Source organism: Salvelinus alpinus, chromosome 28 (genome assembly GCF_045679555.1).
Source record: "Salvelinus alpinus chromosome 28, SLU_Salpinus.1, whole genome shotgun sequence".
NCBI lineage: Eukaryota > Metazoa > Chordata > Actinopteri > Salmoniformes > Salmonidae > Salvelinus > Salvelinus alpinus.
In genome coordinates this window covers 10,788,874-10,812,638 of record NC_092113.1, presented here as the reverse complement: position 1 = coordinate 10,812,638, position 23,765 = coordinate 10,788,874, and the positions used below count along the sequence as shown (strand labels likewise).

Genomic DNA, 23,765 nt, shown 5'->3' with positions numbered 1-23,765 from the left:
AGGTTTTACTGTTAACCTATAAAGCGTTACATGGGCTTGCTCCTACCTATCTTTCCGAGTTGGTCCTGCCGTACATACCAATACGTACGCTACGGTCACAAGACGCAGGCCTCCTAATTGTCCCTAGAATTTCTAAGCAAACAGCGGGAGGCAGGGCTTTCTCCTATAGATCTCCATTTTTATGGAACAGTCTGCCTACCCATGTGAGAGACGCAGACTCGGTCTCAACCTTTAAGTCTTTACTGAAGACTTATCTCTTCAGTAGGTCATATGATTGAGTGTAGTCTGGCCCAGGAGTGTGAAGGTGAACGGAAAGGCTCTGGAGCAATGAACCGCCCTTGCTGTCTCTGCCAGGCCGGTTCCCCTCTCTCCACTGGGATTCTCTGCCTCTAACCCTGTTACAGGGGCTGAGTCACTGGCTTGCTGGTGCTCTTTCATGCCGTCCCTAGGAGGGGTGCGTCACTTGAGTGGGTTGAGTTACTGACGTGATCTTCCTGTCTGGGTTGGCGCCCCCCCTTGGTTTGTGCTGTGGTGGAGACCTTTGTGGGCTATACTCGGCCTTGTCTCAGGATTGTAAGTTGGTGGTTGAGGAATTCCCTCTAGTGGTGCGGGGGCTGTGCTTTGGCAAAGTGGGTGGGGTTATATCCTTCCTATTTGGCCCTGTCCGGGGGTTTCTTCGGATGGGGCCACAGTGTCTCCTGACCGCTCCTGTCTCAGCCTCCAGTATTTATGCTGCAGTAGTTTGTGTCGGGGGGCTAGGGTCAGTTGGTTACCTGGAGTACTTCTCCTGTCTTATCCAGTGTCCTGTGTGAATTTAAGTATGCTCTCTCTAATTCTCTCGTTCTCTCTTTCTCTCTGAGAACCTGAGCCCTAGGACCATACGTCAGGACTACCGGGCATGATGACACCTTGCTGTCCCCAGTCCGCCTGGCCTTGCTGCTATTCCAGTTTCAACTGTTCTGCCTGCGGTTACGGAACCCCTACCTGTCCCAGACCTGCTGTTTTCAACTCTTAATGATCGGCTATGAAAAGCCAACTGAGATTTATTCCTGATTATTATTTGACCATGCTTGTCATTTATGAACATTTTGAAAATCTTGGCTCTCTCTAATTTTCTCCTTCTCTCTTTCTTTCTCTCGGAGGACCTGAGCCCTAGGACCATACGTCGGGACTACCGGCCGTGGTGACTCCTTGCTCTCCCCAGTCCGCCTGGCCTTGCTGCTATTCCAGTTTCAACTGTTCTGCCTGCGGTTATGGAACCCCTACATGTCCCAGACCTGCTGTTTTCAACTCTTAATGATCGGCTATGAAAAGCCAACTGAGATTTATTCCTGATTATTATTTGACCATGCTTGTCATTTATGAAAATTTTGAAAATCTTGGCTCTCTCTAATTTTCTCCTCTCTTTCTTTCTCTCGGAGGACCTGGGCCCTAGGACCATGCGTCGGGACTGCCGCCCGTGGTGACTCCTTGCTGTCCCCAGTCCGCCTGGCCTTGCTGCTATTCCAGTTTCAGCTGTTCTGCCTGCGGTTATGGAACCGCCACCTGTCCCAGACCTGTTGTTTTTCAACTCTTGATGATCGGCTATGAAAAGCCAACTGAAAATTATTCATGATTATTATTTGACCATGCTTGTCACTTATGAACATTTTTGAACATCTTGGCATAGTTCTGTTATAATCTCCACCCGGCACAGCCAGAAGAGGACTGGCCACCCCTCATAGCCTGGTTCCTCTCTAGGTTTCTTCCTAGGTTTTGGCCTTTCTAGGGAGTTTTTCCTAGCCACCGTGCTTCTACACCTGCATTACTAGCTGTTTGGGGTTTTAGGCTGGGTGTCTGTACAGCACTTCGAGATATTAGCTGATGTACGAAGGGCTATATAAAATAAAATTGATTGATTGATTGATTATGGCACTTTATACCCTATGTCAGTCAGTGGCTCTCGACATAAGCTGACGTTGGCGTTTATAAATGTTCGTGAAAGGCTGATCTGTGTTTTTTGTAGAGCCTGTCTATGTAGGTGTTATGAAGTCTGTAGGTAGTATGGCCTTTACACTATGTAAAACATATTTTCACAGTACTATGTGCTTTATGGTGGCCACAAGCATACATCTACAACTCCGCACCAACAGCAAATTATTCTATAGCCCCTACATACTCTGTCCCCTCCGCCCCCTTACGCTGGCGTGACAGTTTGGTCACAAAGATGAATTCATCGTCAGCACTGCAGCCAAAACAGGTAATTTGATTGCCCCGACCACAAATTAAGTTAGTGTGATTCAATTTTCAATCTGGGCTTCTCTCACAACCATACATCACGGCCGACATATTTCATTACACAGCGAAACAGCGGGCACCCAGCAGTGACTCTCCTCCATATGAAGACATCATAGGAGCATTATGACATTTACTCAATAGTGCTGGTGCTGCTGGCCCCACAACAACAGCCTGCGTTCCCCCGGCGACCACAGCACAGCACAATACAGCAGCACAGCTATTTACAGCCACAGAGGAAATACCGATCCGCTGCCTGTCGGTTAGCTGCCGATCTTCTGGCTGTAAGATACACACACGTCTAACCACACACATAATTTAATCAACGATTAATAGTTGCTCATTCCATCCTTCTATGTTAGCTTGGAGATTTGGGCTTTAAGACACAAACAAACAGTACAAGCATGACATGCTCATTCCTTTCGATCAAAACTGAGCGCCCATTAACTTGTCTTATGACTTGTTTCTGTAGATTTTGAAGCAAATGGCCATCAGTCTCTCAGTCAGAGAGCATCATGGAGCCATGTTTGCTTGTTGTCTGGTTAAGAACAAATGACGAGTGAGTGCTCAATCCCCCTGACTTCCCCCTCAGTACCATCCAGCACAATGGAGCAAGCAGCTTTCTAATCAAACTACAGGCTGTTCGTCAAGGTAACCATACAATGGGTGAGCAGCTAGTGAACTCACACTAGGCACAGAAGTATTTTTTACTGTGTGTTTAATTGCCTTGAGAGGAGTTGACCGGAACAAATATGTGTGTCTTGTTGCCGATCCTGCAACACACATTCACAAAACCCTACTCTGCTATTAGAGATGGTGAGCTCTCAAAGTGGTCAGGGACAGTATTGATTGTGTCTCAGAGAAGGAGTGCGGATCTAGGATCAGTTTTGTTTAAGATTACAATGAATGGACAAGGGGACACCTGGTTCTAGATCAGCACTCCTACTCTGAGACACTTTCTGAATATGGGCCCAGAACTCAATTTAAACCTTAGATTGACATTGTTGGTGGTCACTAATTTTGTCATTTTTGATCTAGTTTATCTATTTAGCTCTCCTTATGAAAATATGGAAATAAGGTTGTCTTTTTCTGTCCTGGTTCACAGTATTTTCAGCTCTTCTTCCTGCAGAGCAATAATCCCGTTGGCATTGTGCCTTCTGTTGTGAGGTGTTACAGTATTTTCACAGTATGTGGTCTCTGTGCTCTGTCGCAGGTTTCTTTTGAACTGTGCCGGGTTGTAACTGTTCTACTCTGTGTCCGTGCCTTGAGCTGTTGGAGAGAGGCAGAAAGCCCACCAAGCAGAGACATTTCTGGCAAATGAGAATGTGCCGTGCCTCTCCATCCAGACAGGAGCCCTGGAATACCAAATTACAGCTGTAAATTCTGCACAATGGGCGCACGCTTGATTACATCTTATGAGTTTTCACTTTCCCTTGCTCTCCCCCTTTTCATCTCCATCCCGTGAGCTTCGTTTGCCTCTGTCTGTTTTGCTTCCTTTCTCTCTCCATCTCTCTTTCTCTTTCACACGCACATACACACTCACACACTCACTCACACACTAAAACACTATCCCTCTATCTACACTCATAGCATAAAGAGAGGTTACCGTTTCAGAGCAACTATCAACAAGCGATTTCAAAGATGTGTTGGGAGAGACATGGGAAATTGGGTCTCTTTGAATATCTACCCATGCAATGTTAACGTGGAGTTGCTTGCTACCTGTGGTTTGGGGAGGAGAGGGAAGAGTTGGGATGTGACAGGGAGGCAGCAGTGGTTGAAGTGGCAGAGACAAGCAAGCTGCTATCAGGCCTTGGAGTCACTTTAACAGCCGATAGTTTGACAACTGAACTCCAACTCCTTCCTGCAGCTTTGACGAAGATTATTTTGGGTCCATTCTCTGAAATGAGATGGCAGTAGATTGGTGTGGTTCGCACAAGGAAGGAAACAGCAGAGTGTATACAACTCCCTTTAACTGAACACTCAACATGGAGTCCTGTATTTGAGTCACAATATGTTTTCACAGTAACATTACAAATTGAAAACGGTGGCCAAACTGCACCAGGATAAGTCTCATCCCTCCACTGATTCAATAGCGTACTATTTGCTGCCTTATTCTCATTTCCCTCTGGTTGTGTTCTAAATAGCACCCTATTCCCTATGTACTGCCCTACTTTTGACCAGGGCCCATTGAGCTCTGGTCAAAAGCAGTGCACTATATAAGGAATAGGGTGCCATTTGGGACACTGCCTGTCTGTAGGGAAGTGTGAGCGGCTCCAGGCCAGAGCTGCAAGATGAATAGGATTGCATGGCACCACTTTGTCATGGTGTCTTAGGAAGCGCTAATAGCATTGCGAGACTGCCTGGTTCTTTCAAAAGGATCTCAGTCTGCACTCCAATGTAACCTCTCATACTGTATACACGGTCAACTTCTGCAGTCCTCTGAGAATGCGAAAAATGTTCTCAAAGACCTTAGCCAATCTGCTGTTTTTTTAAATCTGAGAATGTGTGGATGGAAACCTACCATCTAGCAATTCAGTGTGATTTGTTACTATTGATACAGTACATGAAGAGAGGTGTTTGGATGGTCTTAAAATCATGAGTAATAGCAACAGCACATCTTCAGCCTGGCTGTGGGACCACCGCTCCAGTGAATTACTGGATCGTCTTCACCACCCGCTGGAGAACCTTGTGGTTGTGAATGAAGCAGTTTCCAGGCCTTGATCCAGCTGGTCAGGACGCTAGATGGTGCAGCGGTAGAGGGGCATGTTGTTTTGAAGCATGTGGGACTACAGCCGATAAGACTCCTGCCAGCTTAGTTGATGTTGCTGATGTGGAGCGACAGCCAAGCCAATTACCTTTGCTCAGATTGCGCATGATTGGACAGTGAGTCTTACTCATTGACATATCCTTCGAATGCAACCGTGAATCAAAAATACACAAGCACGCACGCACGCACGCACGCACACACACACATGCCCCCCCCCCCCCCCCCCCACACACACAGACCTCTCCAATTACTTCTGGTGGGAATGTTTGTGCCAAGGGGTATGAAAAAAACAGTAGGATAGGCAGGTCTGTATGCCTGTGTGAGCCTGCACACGAGAGCTCTACTTTGCACTGATGCTGTGCCTCCAAATAGGGCTCTAGTAGAGCAGTATTTCAGCAGTTATCGGACTGAGACAGATGAATGTAGAATAAATAAATTACTGTTGCAGCTACCTCCGTGGCTGTATCCATGTGTCTCCACATATAGGCATGTATAATTGGAGCACTTTTAACCACAGCCACTTGTAAAGTATAGATACTATTGATTTGAGTCAGAATCAGAATCACCTTTATTCGCCAGGTAGGCCTACATTTACATATACCCAGAATTTTGACTTGGTGAAATGGTGCTGCCGGCAATAGACAGAATAACCAGACAGAATGTAGAAGAGGAATTTACACATAGTCTACATAGATACAGAAAACATGGAACAATTACACTTGAGAGTGTAAGCAAATGTACAGCTGAGGAATTATCCTTTGAACTTATCTGCTTTGCATTGTTCTAGCCTTTTAACCAGTCTGAGAGTTTAAAGCAAATTGATCAGGCTGACATGCAGGTTAGTAATTCTGTACTGTGAACCAAATATATATATTTTTTACCCCCTTTTCTCCCCAATTTCGTTGTATCCAATTGTTAGTAGTTACTATCTTGTCTCATCGCTACAACTCCCATATGGGCTCGGGAGAGACGAAGGTCGAAAGCCATGCGTCCTCCGAAACACAACCCAACCAAGCCGCACTGCTTCTTAACACAGCGCGCATCCAACCCGGAAGCCAGCCGGGTTGGATGTGTCGGAGGAATGTGTCGGAGGAAACACTGTGCACCTGGTGAGTGCGCACTGCGCCCGGCCGCTAGAGCGCGATGTGTGGCTAGAGCGCGATGAGACAAGGATATCCCTACCGGCCAAACCCTCCCTAACCCGGACAACGCTAGGCCAATTGTGCGTCGCCCCACGGACCTCCCGGTCGCGGCCGTCTGCGACAGAGCCTGGGCGCAAACCCAGAGTCTCTGGTGGCACAGCTAGCACTGCGATGCAGTGCCCTAGACCACTGCGCCACCCGGGAGACCCCATGAACCAAATATTCAGTGGTTTTCTTATTTATCCTGGATCAAATACTGGTATCCCTTTGATATTAAACATCCCTTTTACAACAGAGACCTGTCACAAGAAGGCACCAATGCTAACACATACAGTACCCATTTTTTATTACAAAGACTACTGGGGTGGCATTCAACTGCAAACTTGCTCAGGTTTGAAATTCCCACCTTCCTCTAAGTGGATTTAATCAATTAGTGGTTTTAAATTAATCACATTTCACTCCTCCTCTCCTTGGTAATCAGTTCTGGGCCATTAATGAGCGAATGACTATCGACTGCCAAAGAGGCTGATAATTGAATGTGTAGAGACCATTAAACACTGCTAATAAAAAACAAACACTCCAAGGCTACTCAAGTTCCCGTCTCACAATGATGAAGAAGATCAACAGTGGATTCATGTTTGCTATTGGCAATTTGAAGAGAGAACTCAACAATTCCTCTCTTTGTGTGCTTGCCTCCATCTGCACTGACATTAAAGAACTGGACAGGTGAAAGCAAATGCCCGGTAGTCAGTAAACATCCTTCATATTGCTTTAACCTAGCTTGTGTTTTCAGATCAGTGAAGATAAAGGGACGGAGACATGGAGAGGATGAGATGGACCCTGTCAGTATGATGTACATGTATGTGTCCTCCATTCAGGCAGTGAACATCCTGGCCTGCAAGCTAGAGCAAAAGCTTTCCAGTAAGAGGGTTGGCCAATCCTGTATTGAGAGGTACTGTACACTTCCACTAACACCATTTGACCCTACCCTCCCCCTACATAGTCCTGTCCCCACAGACACTCATGTTTTACCCTCTGTTGTCCCCCCATATTTCAAATCAAAGTTAGGCCCTTGACTTTCACATTCACCTTTCATTAAGGAAAAACCACTATTTGTTATTGCAACCATTCGACATTGTGCCACTCAATTTGAGACTACCAATGAAGGAAGTAAATCAAAAGCAATGCATATTTGACGACTGTCTCTGTCCCATTGATAAGTTTCATTATCACAATATGTCAAGTAAGGAACTTAACAGTTACTGCTTATTCACTATGGGCTGAAGTTGAACAACCAATGCCAAGGTTACAGACAGAAACGCTAGGTATGTGCTAGCTAATGTTTTTCATATAAATAAATGATTGCATATCCTAACAAACTTAGGATTTCTGACTGCTAGATAGCAACTAGGACTGGGATCTTTTGTATATTTATGCATTGTTGTAGGCCTTTCAAAATATCCTTTAAGGATCCTTCTCTAAGGGAGCATTTCATCCAGCCTGGTCTCAGACTAAACGTAACATAGTAAATGTACATCTGAGATACTCAAATTAGTATCAAATGTTACGTATAGTTACATAACACAGATGATTTCTTAAGGCAAAAAGGTTAAGGCAAAAAGGAGTTTGAATCTCATCACAGACAACTTCAGCATCTTAGCTAATTAGCAACTTTTCAACTACTTGCTACTTTGCAACTACTTAGCATGTTAGCTAACCCTTCCCCTAACCCTAACCCTTTTAGATAACCCTCCCTGTAACCTTAACATTTTTAGCTAACCCTAACCTTCATCACGGACAACTTTAGCATTTTAGCTAATTATCAACTTTTCAACTACTTACTACTTTTTAGCACTTTGTAACTACATAACATGTTAGCTAACCCTTCCCCTAATCTTTTTAGATAACCCTTCCTGTATCCTTAACCTTTAACCTAAATCCTAAACTTAACCCTTACCCCTAACCTAGATAACGTTAGCCAGCTAACATTAGCCACCTAGCTAGAATTTGTAACATATCATACTTTTTTGTAAATTTGTAGCATATTGTATATTTTTCAAATCTGTAACATATTATACATTTTGATATTTGCAACATATCATACGAAATGGGTGATGGACATCCACAAATGAATACATACCATATGAAACGTAACATATCATATTAAGTGGAGTGTCTTGGTTTCATCATCCCTGTAATGCTTTATACATCTAATTGGGGGGGGGAACAAAAAAGTGCAAATTAGAGTACATTTTTCTTCACCAGACTGCTTAGTCCAACATACCTCCTAGGCTATGGACTCTGAGAGCTACCCAGCAGCTACCCAGTGACAATTCTGTCCACAATTATTTTTGAGGCGAGCCACAGAAATAAAACCCAGTTCAAAGAGAACTAAACTCCTTAGAACCCCACTTTGTTATGAGGGGCACGTGTGTCCGCTTTGTAATTGCGGAAGGGCCTTCTTGCCGCTTGCGGATTTGTTTATGTTTTCCTTTCAAGGTCCGCTGCATCTCAGAAGGACAGATGTTCCCGTCCCTTTGCAGAGAGATTGTCAACACGGCTATCACTCCAGCGGAGCAGAAAGAGGACCACTCTGTGTCAGTCCGTTTGCTGCCTTGCCCATAGAAGAAAAGAGCAGAAGGAAAGGATTCATAGTAGTTGCCAAATAAGAATTGGTGTGGATCATGGGTGTTGGAGTTGTTGTGAGGTTGAGCAGAGTGCTGGTGCTGTAACCAGGGAAGAGACTGGGCTATGTAGGGTTGTTGTATAAACAAGAGCATTAGAGCATGAGAGCTTTCACGCTATTGAAATATTGATTTTAGTGCCTTGCTGAAATATTCATTTTATTGCCTTGCTCAAGGACACAATGGCAGTGGGTGGTACAGGCATAAGACTATTGGTCCGCATGTGGGTTTGGGCCTATTTCATCAATAACAATCCATATCTGTCTTATTTTAGTGTCTTTCAACGGCCTCATGAGTCTGGTACACAAGATAACACATGAGTCTGGTACACAAGATAACACATGAGTCTGGTACACAAGATAACACATGAGTCTGGTACACAAGATAACACATGAGTCTGGTACACAAGATAACACATGAGTCTGGTACACAAGATAACACATGAGTCTGGTACACAAGATAACACATGAGTCTGGTACACAAGATAACACATGAGTCTGGTACACAAGATAACACATGAGTCTGGTACACAAGATAACACATGAGTCTGGTACACAAGATAACACTCTAAAAATTGGGGGTTCAACAAGGGTTCTTCTAAGGTCCTCAAAGTTCTTTGAATAACCTTAGGGTTCTAGGAACTGAAACTGTCCCCCAAAAGGTTATTCCAAGAACCCCATAGGATGTGGGGTTCATCGAGGAAACTTCCTTAGTTGGTGGGGTTCTTGCAGGAACCTAACTGCCCAAATGAAACATTTGGATTTGATTTTGAAAGGACAGCAGGTGCAGGCACTTAACTGAAAAATGTAAAGAGCTCCTCAATTTAAGGTAAGGTTTGTCCCTCGTATGAACTAACTTGATATTGTTTTACGATGATACCATTTATCTTTTCATATTTGTGCAAATCTTTCTAAAACAGAAAATGGACACAATTCAATGGATATCAATCAAAGAGGTAAGAATATGTAGGCTATAAGAATATGTTAGAGGCTAGCTGTTTTGTGTGCAGATTACTGAACTGGTCTCTTTTGTGTCTGTATCTGCAGGTATACAGACAAGGAGGCATACAAATGTATGTCAATTGGTATTGGTATGTTGTGCAGATCCCTTACCTCTTCAATGAATATCCCATAGGCCTCTACATTGTGGACAAGGTATGTGTATGAAAACCATTATCAAAAGTTTTTTTCATTCACATTCACCACAAAAACCAAGGTAGGAATACTGTTGTGTGCATGTTTTGTTAATCATCTGTATAATTATTATTCCTTGGATTGAGACTTCACCCTCCCTACACCTCATTTAACAGGAAACCTGTTCAATCACCATGCACTGTAAAATCATCCTGGCTTTGGATAAGGAGAACATCAACACATTAACATCAACACGCCAGATATACCCATTGGACATGGGGCTATGCTGGGAGTTTACCTCATATTTGATTTTTATTCTGCTTTAACACTAAAATCATAATGAGAACTAAAATACTGTGCTATTGTAATGCGTATTAATAATAATAATAACAGTGGAGGGGGGTAGCTCAAAAATGAACCCCAAAATGTTCTTTGAGGATCCATTAAAACGGGTTCTTTGAATAAACCAAGTGTCCTTTACCTTACGGTTGTCACAGTATAGTTCATCCTAAGATCCATCCCTGTAAAAGTGGATGAATATATCTGAACTGAGACCACCTTTCCATCGGCTAATACAGACCAGACTGACTGACTGGTCGTATAGCGGAGGACTGAATTATAGGTCTGGTACTCAACAGCCAGGGAGTTTTAATGGTGGTCATTTAGAAGATAGAGTGGCATCTGCAGAGCTCTAAATCTGACCGGGTAACACACACACCACACCACATACACACAAACACACACAAAGGTTATTTCTGTACATTCTGTTCAGAATGTTCCAAAACAATATAATCAGTTATCTAGAGATGTTGCTATGACCACATTCTTGATCTACTGACTCCACTGTGGAGGGATAACAATTCAGGCCCACTGTCTTCAGAGACATTGTGTTCTTCCATGTGCTCTACCTCAGTGGTTCTCAGATCTCTCAGATCCCTCAGATGTTTCACAATTGTATTCCAGCCCTGATCTATAGCACGCCTGATTCATTCATCAAGGGCTTGATGATTATTTGACAAGTTGAATCAGGTGTGCTAGCTCTGGAATAGATCAAATACATGGAACAGCTGTGGTCCCCGAAGGAGAGGTTCAAGAAGCTCTCCAATGCCCAATGCATTGTACTGTTGTCCCATCTCATCTCTCATCCACCTTATGTCTGAATAGGAAAATTCCCAACATGGCCAATATTCTTTGTTTTCTTTATCTCCCTGCTCCTCTGAGCAATGGAGTTTTGGCATAAAATTGTCTTAATTAGACAATTTTATCCAAAGAATGTGATTCATCGCCTGTTCTCACAAAGGAATTCGGGAAGACATTTGGCTGTGTGTCTGTGTGTGCATGTGTTGAGTGTGCGTCTCTCTGTGTGTTGAGAGAAAGTGTTCCAAAAAAGGTCCAGTTGCCAGGACCACAAATACCAATTCCATCTAGACACCGTTGCCCTAGAGCACACAAAAACTATACACACCGCAGCCTAAACATCAGCACCACAGGTTACTTCCGGCAAGAAGGGCCTTGAATCGGTTATAGAACCCATTGCCCTTTATGGTTGTGTGGTCTGGGGTCCGCTCACCAACCAAGAATTCACAAAATGGGACAAACACCAAATTTAGACTCTGCATGCAGAATTCTGGAAAAATATCCTAGATGAACAACGTAAAACAAAAATAATGCATGCAGAGCAGAATTAGGCCGATACCCGCTAATTATCAAAATCCAGAAAAGAGCCACTAAATTATACAACCACCTAAAAGGAAGTGATTCCCAATCCTTCCATAACAAAGCCATCACCTACAGAGAGATGAACCTGGAGAAGAGTCCCTGGGGCTCTGTTCACAAACACAAACAGACCCCACAGAGCACCAGGACAGCAATACAATTAGACCCAACCAAATCAGGAGAAAACAGCAAGATAATTACTTGACACATTAGAAAGAATTAACTAAAAAACTGAGCAAACTAGAATGCTATTTGGCCCTAAACAGAGAGTACACCGTGGCAGAATACCTGACCACTGTGACTGACCCAAACTTAAGGAAAGCTTTGACTATGTACAGACTCAGTGAGCATAGCCTTACTATTGAAAAAGGCCGCTGTAGGCAGACCTGGCTCTCAAGAGAAGACAGGCTATGTGCACACTGCCCACAAAATGAGGTGGAAACTGAGCTGCACTTCCTAACCTCCTGCCAAATGTATGATGTTATTAGAGACACATATGTCCCTCAGATTACACAGATCCACAAAGAATTCGAAAACAAACACAATTTTGACAAACTCCCATATCTACTGGGTGAAATACCACAGTGTACCATCACAGCAGCAACATTTGTGACTTGTTGCCACAAGAAAAGGGCAACCAGTGAAGAACAAACACCATTGTAAATACAACCCATATTTCTGTTTATTTATTTTCCCTTTTGTACTTTAACTATTTGCACATAATATGAAACTTTTGTGAGTGTAATGTTAACTGCTGAGAGAGAGCAAGTCAGATAGATGGGATGGGAACATTCTAACTCAAGGCTACTCGTGTACACGCTTTCCGATGGAAATCCTAGCTGACATGTAGCCTAAATGCTGCATAGCCTGTACGAATGGACTCCTTGGAGGGGAAGCGATTCTCTTGGGATCTATTCTTTTCTCGCTGTCCCGTCAAAACAGGTTAGACATTGCCTATTTATTTAGCGATATAGTCGGTGGATGACCGAGAGTTGAATTCGGTGGACTTGGCAATATGATTGAATCACAATAGACTACAGACATTTGTAGAGCTGCTGTTACTGGATCATAGCAAAAATGCATGAGATAAAATCTAGCTCATTCAGGCGACAAGACTTCGACAGAGATTGATATACCGATAGCCTATTTTTAATCCTCAATCTTGGCCAAATAATTACAATAACTGACAAATGCAATAGCATATAGCCTTGGACATTGCACTTTTGTGAGTGTAGCCTAATATAAAACAAATCTGACAAAACAGCACTTTTGTTTAAGCAGCCTTTATTTGCAGTGTTGGGGAAGCTACAGTACTCTGAAATGAGTTAACCAAGCTACCAATTATTTCACAATGGAAGAAGTTAAGCTACACTAAAGCTGCACTTAAGAAAAATATAGTTTACTGAACTAAAGTTACTTTGAAGTAATTCACTACATCCAAACTATGTGAAACATATCTCTGAAATGTCATAGACTACAAATTGCAAGAACAGCTCACTCTGGAGTCAGATATTGACAAAATGTGTAATTTAGTCTACTAAACACAAAAACTATGTTTCGAGTGAGATTTAGGCAGTTCTGATGCCGTAAAAAGAAAGGAAATGCATGCCTACTTCACCCATATTATATTTTATTTTTGCAAAAAAAGTAGTGTGTAGTTCCAGTAGTTACCACTGCAGAAAAGTAATTAACTACTGAAAACACTACCAAGATATGAATTTAGTTAAAAGTTCAATGCACCCATTCTTATTTCAATATCAAATAATTAATGGGTAAAAATGAAGTACCTTATTGTGATTGTTTTCTATTAAAATGGTCAAAAAAATAAACAAAAATAGCTTCTTGGCAAAGAGCAATTTCTCAAGCAAGTATTTTGCTAGGACTGTCTGGGGGTGGTCTGAGTGACAGAGATAACCAGCTGTAATTGGCAGAGAGGTTTGGAACTCTCTTTCCCGGGGGCAACTTTGGTTTTAGAAGTGGGGGGGACATCATTATCCATTTTTTTATCCAGATGGATTAACACTCCAAACAGCCTAACCGACCGCTCGGAGGCGTCCGCATGGTCCTAAAGCACACCGTTGCCTCGTTATGTTTCACATTCCAATTGTAAAACTGGGGGGACAAAAATGCAATTTCAGAATGTGGGGGGGACATGCCCCCCGTCCCCAGTGAAAGTTGCACCCCTGCTCATTCTTATTGGTCTAATAACTGAAGGCAGGCCAAAACTCCATCCCACCAAAATTGAAATTTCAGGTGGTCTTTTCAAACAGCTTTTACACTAAAATGGCATTATCATAATTTTCACAATTTCACAGTAGGCAATTATTCCAACCTCATAGTGTGGAAATATGCAACACAGAAAATCAAGTTTTTGACTTCAGTGGGCCTTTAAACTACCACCAAGCTACTGCAAAAATGTAGTTAAATTAGGCCTAGGCTACTAGTTGAACTATGCTAAATGTAGTCCACTACTCCCAACACGGTGTATTTGTGACCTTTAGGATGTATGTTGATGTTTATTGCAGTCGATTGCACAGCCACCGTGCATAACTAGACTATATCCTGTTTTGTTTTGCAGTTGCCGAACTTCTATTTTTCTTGGCCTTTCAACTTAAGAAACAGTGAATATGAGCTAGTGCGTCGTCGTAGGAAATTCACGCTCAAGCGCAAAGAAGCTGACGATGCTTGCGGAGGTCTTGGCGTTCGCCTCCGCGTCTTGCAGTAGTAGGCTGCTTGAACTGTGAGTCTTTCGATCTGCAATCCGTGAATGGATAAACCATACGGTATATGGAATAAACCTGGAACTTCCACCGGGGATTATGAAGAGTATTAACTTCATATCATATAGTGATGTTTCGTGAGAATCCTCCTGACTCCTGTATGTCGTTTGAAACTTGCCAAATGGACATCTCATTTAGATTCAACTTGGGCTGCTATGAAGCTTCGATCGGCGTTGCACTCGCTGCAAATCATTGACAGTCACAGAAAAAGATCAGAAGGGAATTTGCTAATAAGGGATCGTGTCAATCATAGGCTACTCTATTGAATTGTCCTCCACTCATTTACCGCGGAAAATAGATGCCAACTGCGGGCTATCGAAACACCATAGGAATAAGTCTTCAACCATTTGAACATCACCTTAAAAGTGGGAAAAACGAGAGATACGACGAGACGCGGGAGAAAGGATGCAGTCGGGAAAGGGAATGAAGAAGCTCTCGGCAGGTGGAGGAGCGTCGCTCTGCTGTCTGTTGCTCTTGTGGGTCATCTACTCCCATCTCCTGAGAGAGGGTAAGTGCATCTACATGATGCGATGCAATGCATGCCACGGTTAGGCTACTCTACTTACTGGAATTTCTAATGCAAGGAGACAGGACAGCTACACATGGATCCTTCATTGTCTTGATACTGCTTGATCTCTGTGTATAATTGTTGTTACAAAATGTTGTTGTTTTGCTTTGTTTTATTGCTTTTTACATAAAAATGACCCTCTCTTGGGTTGGTATTCTAGACCAGGGATCATCCACTAGATTCAGCCTCGGGACGATATTTTCTTGAGCAGATGGTATGGGACTGAACATAATTACAAATCATTTGTAAACTGCAAATTTACCGCAAGAAGCCCCAACAGATATAATATTTGACTCAAACATAATCATTTCAAACCTTGCTTACATTTTAATATAAGATCACACGTCTCTCTATATATGCGTGGGAATACTGTACTTGGAAACAGATTTTTATAAAATGTAAACCACTCGGAGCTGATTTCCTGGTGTTTTTACAGTCTTTTATGTCCAACAATGAAAAAAATATGTAATAATAATTATACTTTTCAAAAATTGCTTAGAAAACTTGGGAGGCTAAATAAAACCACCCCTGAGCCTGCCGGCAGCCATCAGTTGTCGAGTGTGTTATGGGATTATTTGTTGTTAGGCTACTCAAAAGATGAATGCTGGAAGCAATGCTCCTGTCATGTATTCTGTGGAAGATCCCTGACTGTGGAAGGTCCCTGGCTGTGGAAAATCCCTGGCTGTGGAGGATCCCTGGCTGTGGAAGATCCCTGGCTGTGGAAGATCCCTGGCTGTGGAAGATCCCTGGCTGTGGAGGATCCCTGGCTGTGGAAGATCCCTGGCTGTGGAAGATCCCTGGCTGTGGAGGATCCCTGGCTGTGGAAGATCCCTGGCTGTGGAGGATCCCTGGCTGTGGAAGATCCCTGGCTGTGGAAGATCCCTGGCTGTGAAAGATCCCTGGCTGTGGAGGATCCCTGTCTGTGGAAGATCCCTGGCTGTGGAAGATCCCTGGCTGTGGAGGATCCCTGGCTGTGGAGGATCCCTGGCTGTGGAAGATCGCTGGCTGTGGAAGATCCCTGGCTGTGAAAGATCCCTGGCTGGGGAGGATCCCTGTATGTGGAAGATCCCTGGTTGTGGAAGATCCCTGGCTGTGAAAGATCCCTGGCTGTGGAAGATCCCTGGCTGTGGAAGATCCCTGGCTGTGGAAGATCCCTGGCTGTGGAAGATCCCTGGCTGTGGAGGATCCCTGGCTGTGGAGGATCCCTGGCTGTGGAGGATCCCTGGCTGTGGAAGATCCCTGGCTGTGGAGGATCCCTGGCTGTGGAGGATCCCTGGCTGTGGAAGATCCCTGGCTGTGGAGGATCCCTGGCTGTGGAAGATCCCTGGCTGTGGAGGATCCCTGGCTGTGGAAGATCCCTGGCTGTGGAAGATCCCTGGCTGTGGAAGATCCCTGGCTGTGGAGGATCCCTGGCTGTGGAGGATCCCTGGCTGTGGAAGATCCCTGGCTGTGGAGGATCCCTGGCTGTGGAAGATCCCTGGCTGTGGAAGATCCCTGGCTGTGGAAGATCCCTGGCTGTGAAAGATCCCTGGCTGTGGAGGATCCCTGGCTGTGGAGGATCCCTGACTGTGGAGGATCCCTGGCTGTGGAAGATCCCTGGCTGTGGAAGATCCCTGGCTGTGGAGGATCCCTGGCTGTGGAGGATCCCTGGCTGTGGAGGATCCCTGGCTGTGGAGGATCCCTGGCTGTGGAAGATCCCTGGCTGTGGAAGATCCCTGGCTGTGGAGGATCCCTGGCTGTGGAGGATCCCTGGCTGTGGAGGATCCCTGGCTGTGGAGGATCCCTGGCTGTGGAAGATCCCTGGCTGTGGAAGATCCCTGGCTGTGGAGGATCCCTGGCTGTGGAGGATCCCTGGCTGTGGAGGATCCCTGACTGTGGAATATCCCTGGCTGTGGAAGATCCCTGGCTGTGGAAGATCCCTGGCTGTGGAAGATCCCTGGCTGTGGAGGATCCCTGGCTGTGGAGGATCCCTGGCTGTGGAAGATCCCTGGCTGTGGAAGATCCCTGGCTGTGGAAGATCCCTGGCTGTGGAGGATCCCTGGCTGTGGAGGATCCCTGGCTGTGATGAAGCCTATTTATTTTACCATTAGCCCAAGTCTATTATTCTTCATCATGTGCCTTATGATTTCATACGGGTTTATATTAATTCCTTGCCGTGCAATGACAGTAGTAGTCTACCCTGTTGAATTATGTATGCACTAGTAGTGCAATTACACATTCACTCATCCACAGAATGGAAAGCAAAAACACGTTTCCCTCTGCTACATAGGCTACTGCCCTGAACTAAACCAATTTGGAACTCTGTAGTCCTGTCTAACAGAGAAGGACACCAGAGCTTAGAACATGGTTATTCATTTATTACTACCATGCTCATGTTCTTCTCTGGTTCACAAGGCAAATGTCTATGTTTTCCTCAGCTCCTCCTCTCTCAAACCAATGATATCAAAATGATTGACAAAAGGATGCTGTCTATGAGTCTATTACAATAATAATGTTTTTAACATTATCCATGAATAACCTTGTTATGGAGGTGTAGAAACTAAGCAATAAATGTAGTTTCATTTGTCACAACCCACTCCCATTCAGTAAATAATTGAAGCTACAGAAAAAGCCCCCAGGGTATGTCTAAAGGCTTTGTATAGCATGGGCCTACATAACATCTTCATATGAACTACATAGATTCTTCACAGATAATGTATACACTAGACTCTACAGTATACACCCCTGAACTATGGAATACTATGGCCTGCCCTCAGGATACTGATCAAACCTGCACTTTGACCTTCTCTCTATGTACAGTAGTTTGGCTTTGGGATAAATTACTAGGTTGTTATTCTCCACCAACCAAGAAAGATTCAGTTACAAAGATCAGGATGTCCTTTGGCAGCCATGTTGATTATCTGGATACATTTAGACTTCTCTTTGTGTCGATACCAAATCAACCACTTGTCCCTACCCGCTATGGACTTGTGGAGATTTGAGAGGGATAGATATGGTATGATATGGTGGTAGCTTCACCTTACCGTCTGATTGCCTAGATGGAAATGATATCCATATCGCTTACATCTGTCCAGTCCTCTCAAATCTCCACACCTTCATAGGGGTAAGTATAGGGGTCTATTTGATTTGGGCGCTCCTCCAGCATTTGAAGTCTTCTCAAGTTTCCCATCACTCAAGTCAGATACATGTATACCTCTGCTTCCCTATTGTACAACGGTGCACATATCTCAATCACACCTGACCATACACAGATACTCACTCAGTGCTCCTAGGTCCGATCTCCACCTCCCTGGGTGGCCCCTGGTAGCCTAACAAAGAGAGGTCTTGGGGCAGGGGCGGTCGTGAATCCTGCCATGACTGGCTGCATCGCCTCCCTTCCATAGCGGCACCATCTGTCACAGCGACAGGAAATCAAAGTACAGTAGCCTGGCCTTCTCATGCCATTGGGCCCCGGACCCACACAGATGGATGGCCTGTCAAGCTCCTCTCCATGCTCGCCAGTTTATTCAGCGCTAAATTTGGAAATGTCTGGATTTCCCTCACCAGAGCCAATTCCACCAGTAGTTCAGTGGACCAGCATCTCTCCTCCCTCTTCGCTTTGTCAACCTCACCACCTTTGTTGTGTATATGGGTCAGAAGAGAGAGAGATGTTCTCTGAGATTTTTGAGGTGGACTGTATCTGCATCAAATGTGTTGATGATGGAAAGGTACGTTTGTCACTTTAGCCAGTGGCGTATTTAGGAATAGGTGACATGGGCAGCCGCCAAGGGTGACATCGTGCCGGGGGCGGCACGGGGCATCCGCACAAAAAAAATCGGAATGGTGACATTTGCACATCGGTTTTCTATCGCTCATTTGCACGTCACGTCAATGATATCTTGCCACCGTGTGGGACTGTGGGTCAATTAACCTTGTCGGAGTGGGCGCCCTGATTCTAGTTTGTGAGCTAGGCAGGCTACTGCCTGAAAGGTCTCCCACTCAGAAGTACAAGATGGAGAGGGGGGCGGGGGTAGGTTGACCTCAGGTCTCCCCACTGGAAGACAGAGGTAGAGGAAGCGGTGGAATCTATCAAATAGCACACGTCTTACTTTGTACAGTACTAATGCAATTAGTAAAATCAGTCACACTACGAAATGCTACCAAATAAACCACAATTCATTCATAATACTGTGAATATGTAGGTTCACAGACATATTGTTGCATTTTTTTCTGTTTGTGCAAAATCATTAAGAATAATATAAAACCAGTCTGCACATCCCCAAGGTGAATTGGTTTAGTCTTGACTCTTGGTTGACAGTTTTGGGGGATGGTTAATGTATTGATGCTCCAGTGCCAAATCAACACTAATTTGTTTCTATTTGTCTTTGTTACTTCTTTTTGATATTTATGGGTCTTATTTTTGTATATATTTTAATATTTATATAGTTTTAAATGTTATGATTATTTATTTGTGTTGTTCCAAATGTCTGAATAAAAAATAGTTTTTTTTGTTTGTTGGCGTGGGGGCTGAAGGGGGGGGGGGGGGGGGTCGCCCAGGGAGCCATACAAGCTAGAACCGCCACTGACTTTAGCTGTGAGGTTACAACAGCATATTGTGCTATAGCCTACTAAGTCCATTGTATTTGTCCATTTGAAGCTCAATGGAGAAGGCTTTGTGAAATTGACAGGAAGATTTCAGTCTCCTCCAGAAGTTCTGTTCAGTGGTTCAAGTTACAGGGGGGACGGTTTTGCTCCATAAATTGTGAGTAAACCACTACTCCTGTTTTGATAGGTAATGAAGTCATAAAACTATGGGGATGTTTATGGAAAAATGAAAAGGGTTTTACTGCAAAATCAATGTTGCTGCACGCCAAGGCCCATATTTCACAGGTCCCTGAATAGCATCAGCTGTTTGCCTTCCTCTGGGTTGAGCGTTGAGTTATTTTGTCTGTGGATTGCATTGGAGGTTAAAATTGTAAAGAAAAGTATGATCCAGGAGAGATTTAAATCCACAATCTGGGTTCGGGACTACTTTTTGGTTAAAAGCATTGATGACCAAAAACCAAAGAGAATGATTGGCCCCTACACACTCTTGAGTATTATGGGTAGGTTATGAGCTTACTCTTATTTTTATTCACAAATCATCCCAAAGTCATTTGGAAATCAAGTGACTCAGCTTCACGGTCCTCTTTGAAGTGGGGGTATGTATACAGTAGGGCTGCTGGTTGTGGGTGTGTGCTTTCCATTGCTGAATCACGTGATCCCAACGTACAAGGTATGAGACCAAGATATTGTCACACGTGCAGAGGAAGTTACATAGTGGTAGTTTGAACTGCAGCCAGCCATGTCATCATGACTAAAAGATGTGCATTAATATGTTGTAGCGCTGCTGCGCTCCTCTGGCCTACTTGTTTATAACAGGAACTCGTAGTGGGTGACAGTAGGTTGAACAGTACAGTCACAGACACACACACACACGCACGGTCACATGCACGCGGTCACACACACTCTCACATACACACACCAGCTGGTGTCCTTTAAAATATGTGTTAATCTACTGTAGGGAATTCAGTAATTAAATGTATTGTCAAATTTCCATGTTTTTTTTCTTAGAATGCACTCATACATTTTCTAATGGTATCAGGTATATATTTTATATTTTGTGTTAAAAGAAAGAAAATGATATGTGCCTAATTTGCATAAATACACTGGGTGTATTTGTATGTTTACATAAAGAGGTGGAACAGGGCTAGGCCTACCTGAAATCACCTGCCCTGTCTACCCTACCTGAACTCACCTGCTCTGTCTACCCTACCTGAACTCTCCTGCTCTGTCTACCCTACCTGAACTCACCTGCTCTGTCTAGACCTACCTGAACTCAACTGCTCTGTCTACCCTACCTGAACTCTCCTGCTCTGTCTAGGCCTACCTGAACTCACCTGCTCTGTCTACCCTACCTGAACTCACCTGCTCTGTCTTGGCCTACCTGAACTCTCCTGCTCTGTCTAGGCCTACCTGAACTCACCTGCTCTGTCTAGGCCTACCTGAACTCACCTGCTCTGTCTAGGCCTACCTGAACTCACCTGCTCTGTCTAGGCCTACCTGAACTCACCTGCTCTGTCTAGCCCTACCTGAACTCACCTGCTCTGTCTAGCCCTACCTGAACTCACCTGCTCTGTCTACCCTACCTGAACTCACCTGCTCTGTCTACCCTACCTGAACTCACCTGCTCTGTCTAGGCCTACCTGAACTCTCCTGCTCTGTCTAGGCCTACCTGAACTCACCTGCTCTGTCTAGCCCTACCTGAACTCACCTGCTCTGTCTAGGCCTACCTGAACTCACCTGCTCTGTCTAGACTGCCTAAATAATTACTGTTATTGTCATGTTCTCTTGCATAATTCAACAAGTGTGTCAATAGCAGGATACTGTTGGATTAAAACATCAACACGCTTGGCTCTAGATTACACCTATCCAAACATACTTCACATTGTTTGCGAGATCAAACATGATCACTATAATCCGAGTGTTCATTTTTGTAAGTTGCTTTCATTTCAGCGCATCTAATTTGTAAACATTTAAACTGAAGCAAATTATTACTTCTTGCAATTCCACAAAAAATGAACAATCACCAAAATAAAGTTATTCTCTTTCTTGTGATGTGTCGAGACGGTGTGTTAAATCCCAGACCAAGCTTTAGCATTCTTATAAATGCAACGGAATGACAATGTATTCCATTGAACCCATTTCAGCCATTACCGGGGTGTGTTTGACAGGTCATTACAAACTTTTCCGCAGTCGTAAGGTTAACGGGGGGGGGGGGGGGGGGGGGGGAGGAACAGGCACAAGCAAGAGTATGAAAAAGTCGCAGGAGTAAAATGAAAGCAATCAATCGAGCGAGATTTAAGTGACAAGTGGATTCTGCACTCCTCAAACACAGGAAATAAATAGCTGAAGAAGACAGATCCTCAGGTGGGCGGGGCATGTGCATTGTTATTCAAATACGGAGCTATATTATATGCAAAAACATTTTGGGGAAATTCTTTTATACTAATACAGTTGCTCAAAGAAAGAGATTTTGTTGAACTAGTTCTCTTTTTTTTCTCAAAAAGGTTGGAGTCATAATTGATTACGGATAATCCTGAATGAGTCATGAATAATGATGAGTGAGAAAGTTACAGAAGGGTACCCTACCAAACATTTGACCCTTTGTAACTTTCTCACTCATCATTATTCACGATTCATTCCAATCATGGTAGCATCCACATTAATGTAGAAGTGTTTAGAAACATATCTATTCTTATTTACAATAAAAGTGACTCCAAAATGACACAATACATTATTTACCATTAATTTCTATTGGGCACAAAATAATCAGAAACACAACCAAAACTAATTGCTAATACATCCAATACGTTTGTAGAGTCACAGGCACGATGTAGTTATTGCATGCTAGGAACATGGGAACAAATACTAAACTTTTGACTACTTTATTTATAAGAATCTTTAAGGGTGTCAATAATTTTGACCTCTACCTTTTTGAGAGAAAACAATGATTACTTAAACAAAATCTCTTTCTCTGAGCAATCGTATTAGTATAAAATAACTTAATTTCCCATTTTTTTGGGAGCATACAATATAGCTCAGTATTTAAATGTTTTATTTTCTACAGTCATAATTGCACATCTGTATCAAGGGTGTCAATAATTTCGGACCCTCACTGTATGTACAGTATATCATACACAAACACACAAGCTGTGCAGAGTCAAAATACCACTGCTCACTATACATTTGCTTTGCGGTTTGTGTATGCATACTTTTGTGTCTGTGTGTACTCTCCATGCATGTGTGTGTGTGTGTATGTGTGTATTTATCCATGCATCTCTGTATGTCAGCGTGTGTGTGTGGGCTTGTGTGGATCCATGCATTTCTTTTTCTCTATGTGTGTGAGTGTGAGTGTGAGTGAGAGAGTGAGTGTGGGTGTGTGTGTGAGAGAGAGTCAGTGAAGGTCATTTGTGCCAGCGCCTGTACAGATGTAGAATCTTAATTTGAGCCGGCTTTCTACTGCAGGAAAATAATCCTGCAGCAACATGAAATGTAAATTATTATGTGAATGATCATTTTTTTGTAGGGGTTGATCATTTTTTTTAGGGAGAATCAAGGCTGACATTTTAAAGTGGGAATTAAAAACTATAGAAGCCTTTAAAAAAATGATCAACAAAAGTGTAATCAAATTATGATCCTACATATGTAGGTGTCATGTGTGATGGAAACCAGAGCGTGGGCGACCCCCCCCCCCCCCCCCCCCCCCCCGCCATACCTCACTCTGTGCCCCCACAGTATGTGCATTTCATCATCTGAAATAGAGACGAGGCCATGCGCCTTCACATCACCAAGTGACAGAAACCCCCTGTCATTTGAATGAACTCCTGCTCGGCGTGATGGAATGGGCTGCAGTGGCTTAGGGCACATTAAGAAGCCTGTAATGCTCTGTACTGTCTCCCTCTCTCCATCTCTCTCTTTCTCTCTCTCCCTTCTCTCCCTCCCTATCCTCTAGGCTTATTGCACATGGTCCAATTTATCTGGTAGCTGTTGAAACACAGGGACCGGAGCCCTGTGTACGTCCAGCATATTAGTACAGAACAATTAGTGCTTTTTGAGGTCGGTTTGAATATTTTATTACTTAACTTTAATAAAATATTTGTTTTATTTGATGACTTTATTA

General features: G+C 43.7%; 1 protein-coding gene across 3 annotated transcripts in view; it reads left to right on the top strand.

The window, feature by feature from the left end:
- The first annotated feature begins 14,308 nt into the window (after positions 1-14,308).
- Positions 14,309-23,765, top strand: part of tafa5l (TAFA chemokine like family member 5, like) — a 41,840-nt gene continuing 32,383 nt past the window's right edge. Inside the window, exon 1 of one of the 3 annotated variants that reach the window (XM_071371590.1) lies at positions 14,309-15,004. In XM_071371590.1, the coding sequence (XP_071227691.1) occupies positions 14,902-15,004 (103 nt within the window). In that variant the 5' untranslated portion in view covers positions 14,309-14,901. The remainder of the gene's footprint in view (positions 15,005-23,765) is intronic. The other 2 variants (XM_071371593.1, XM_071371591.1) reach the window with 2 other exon arrangements.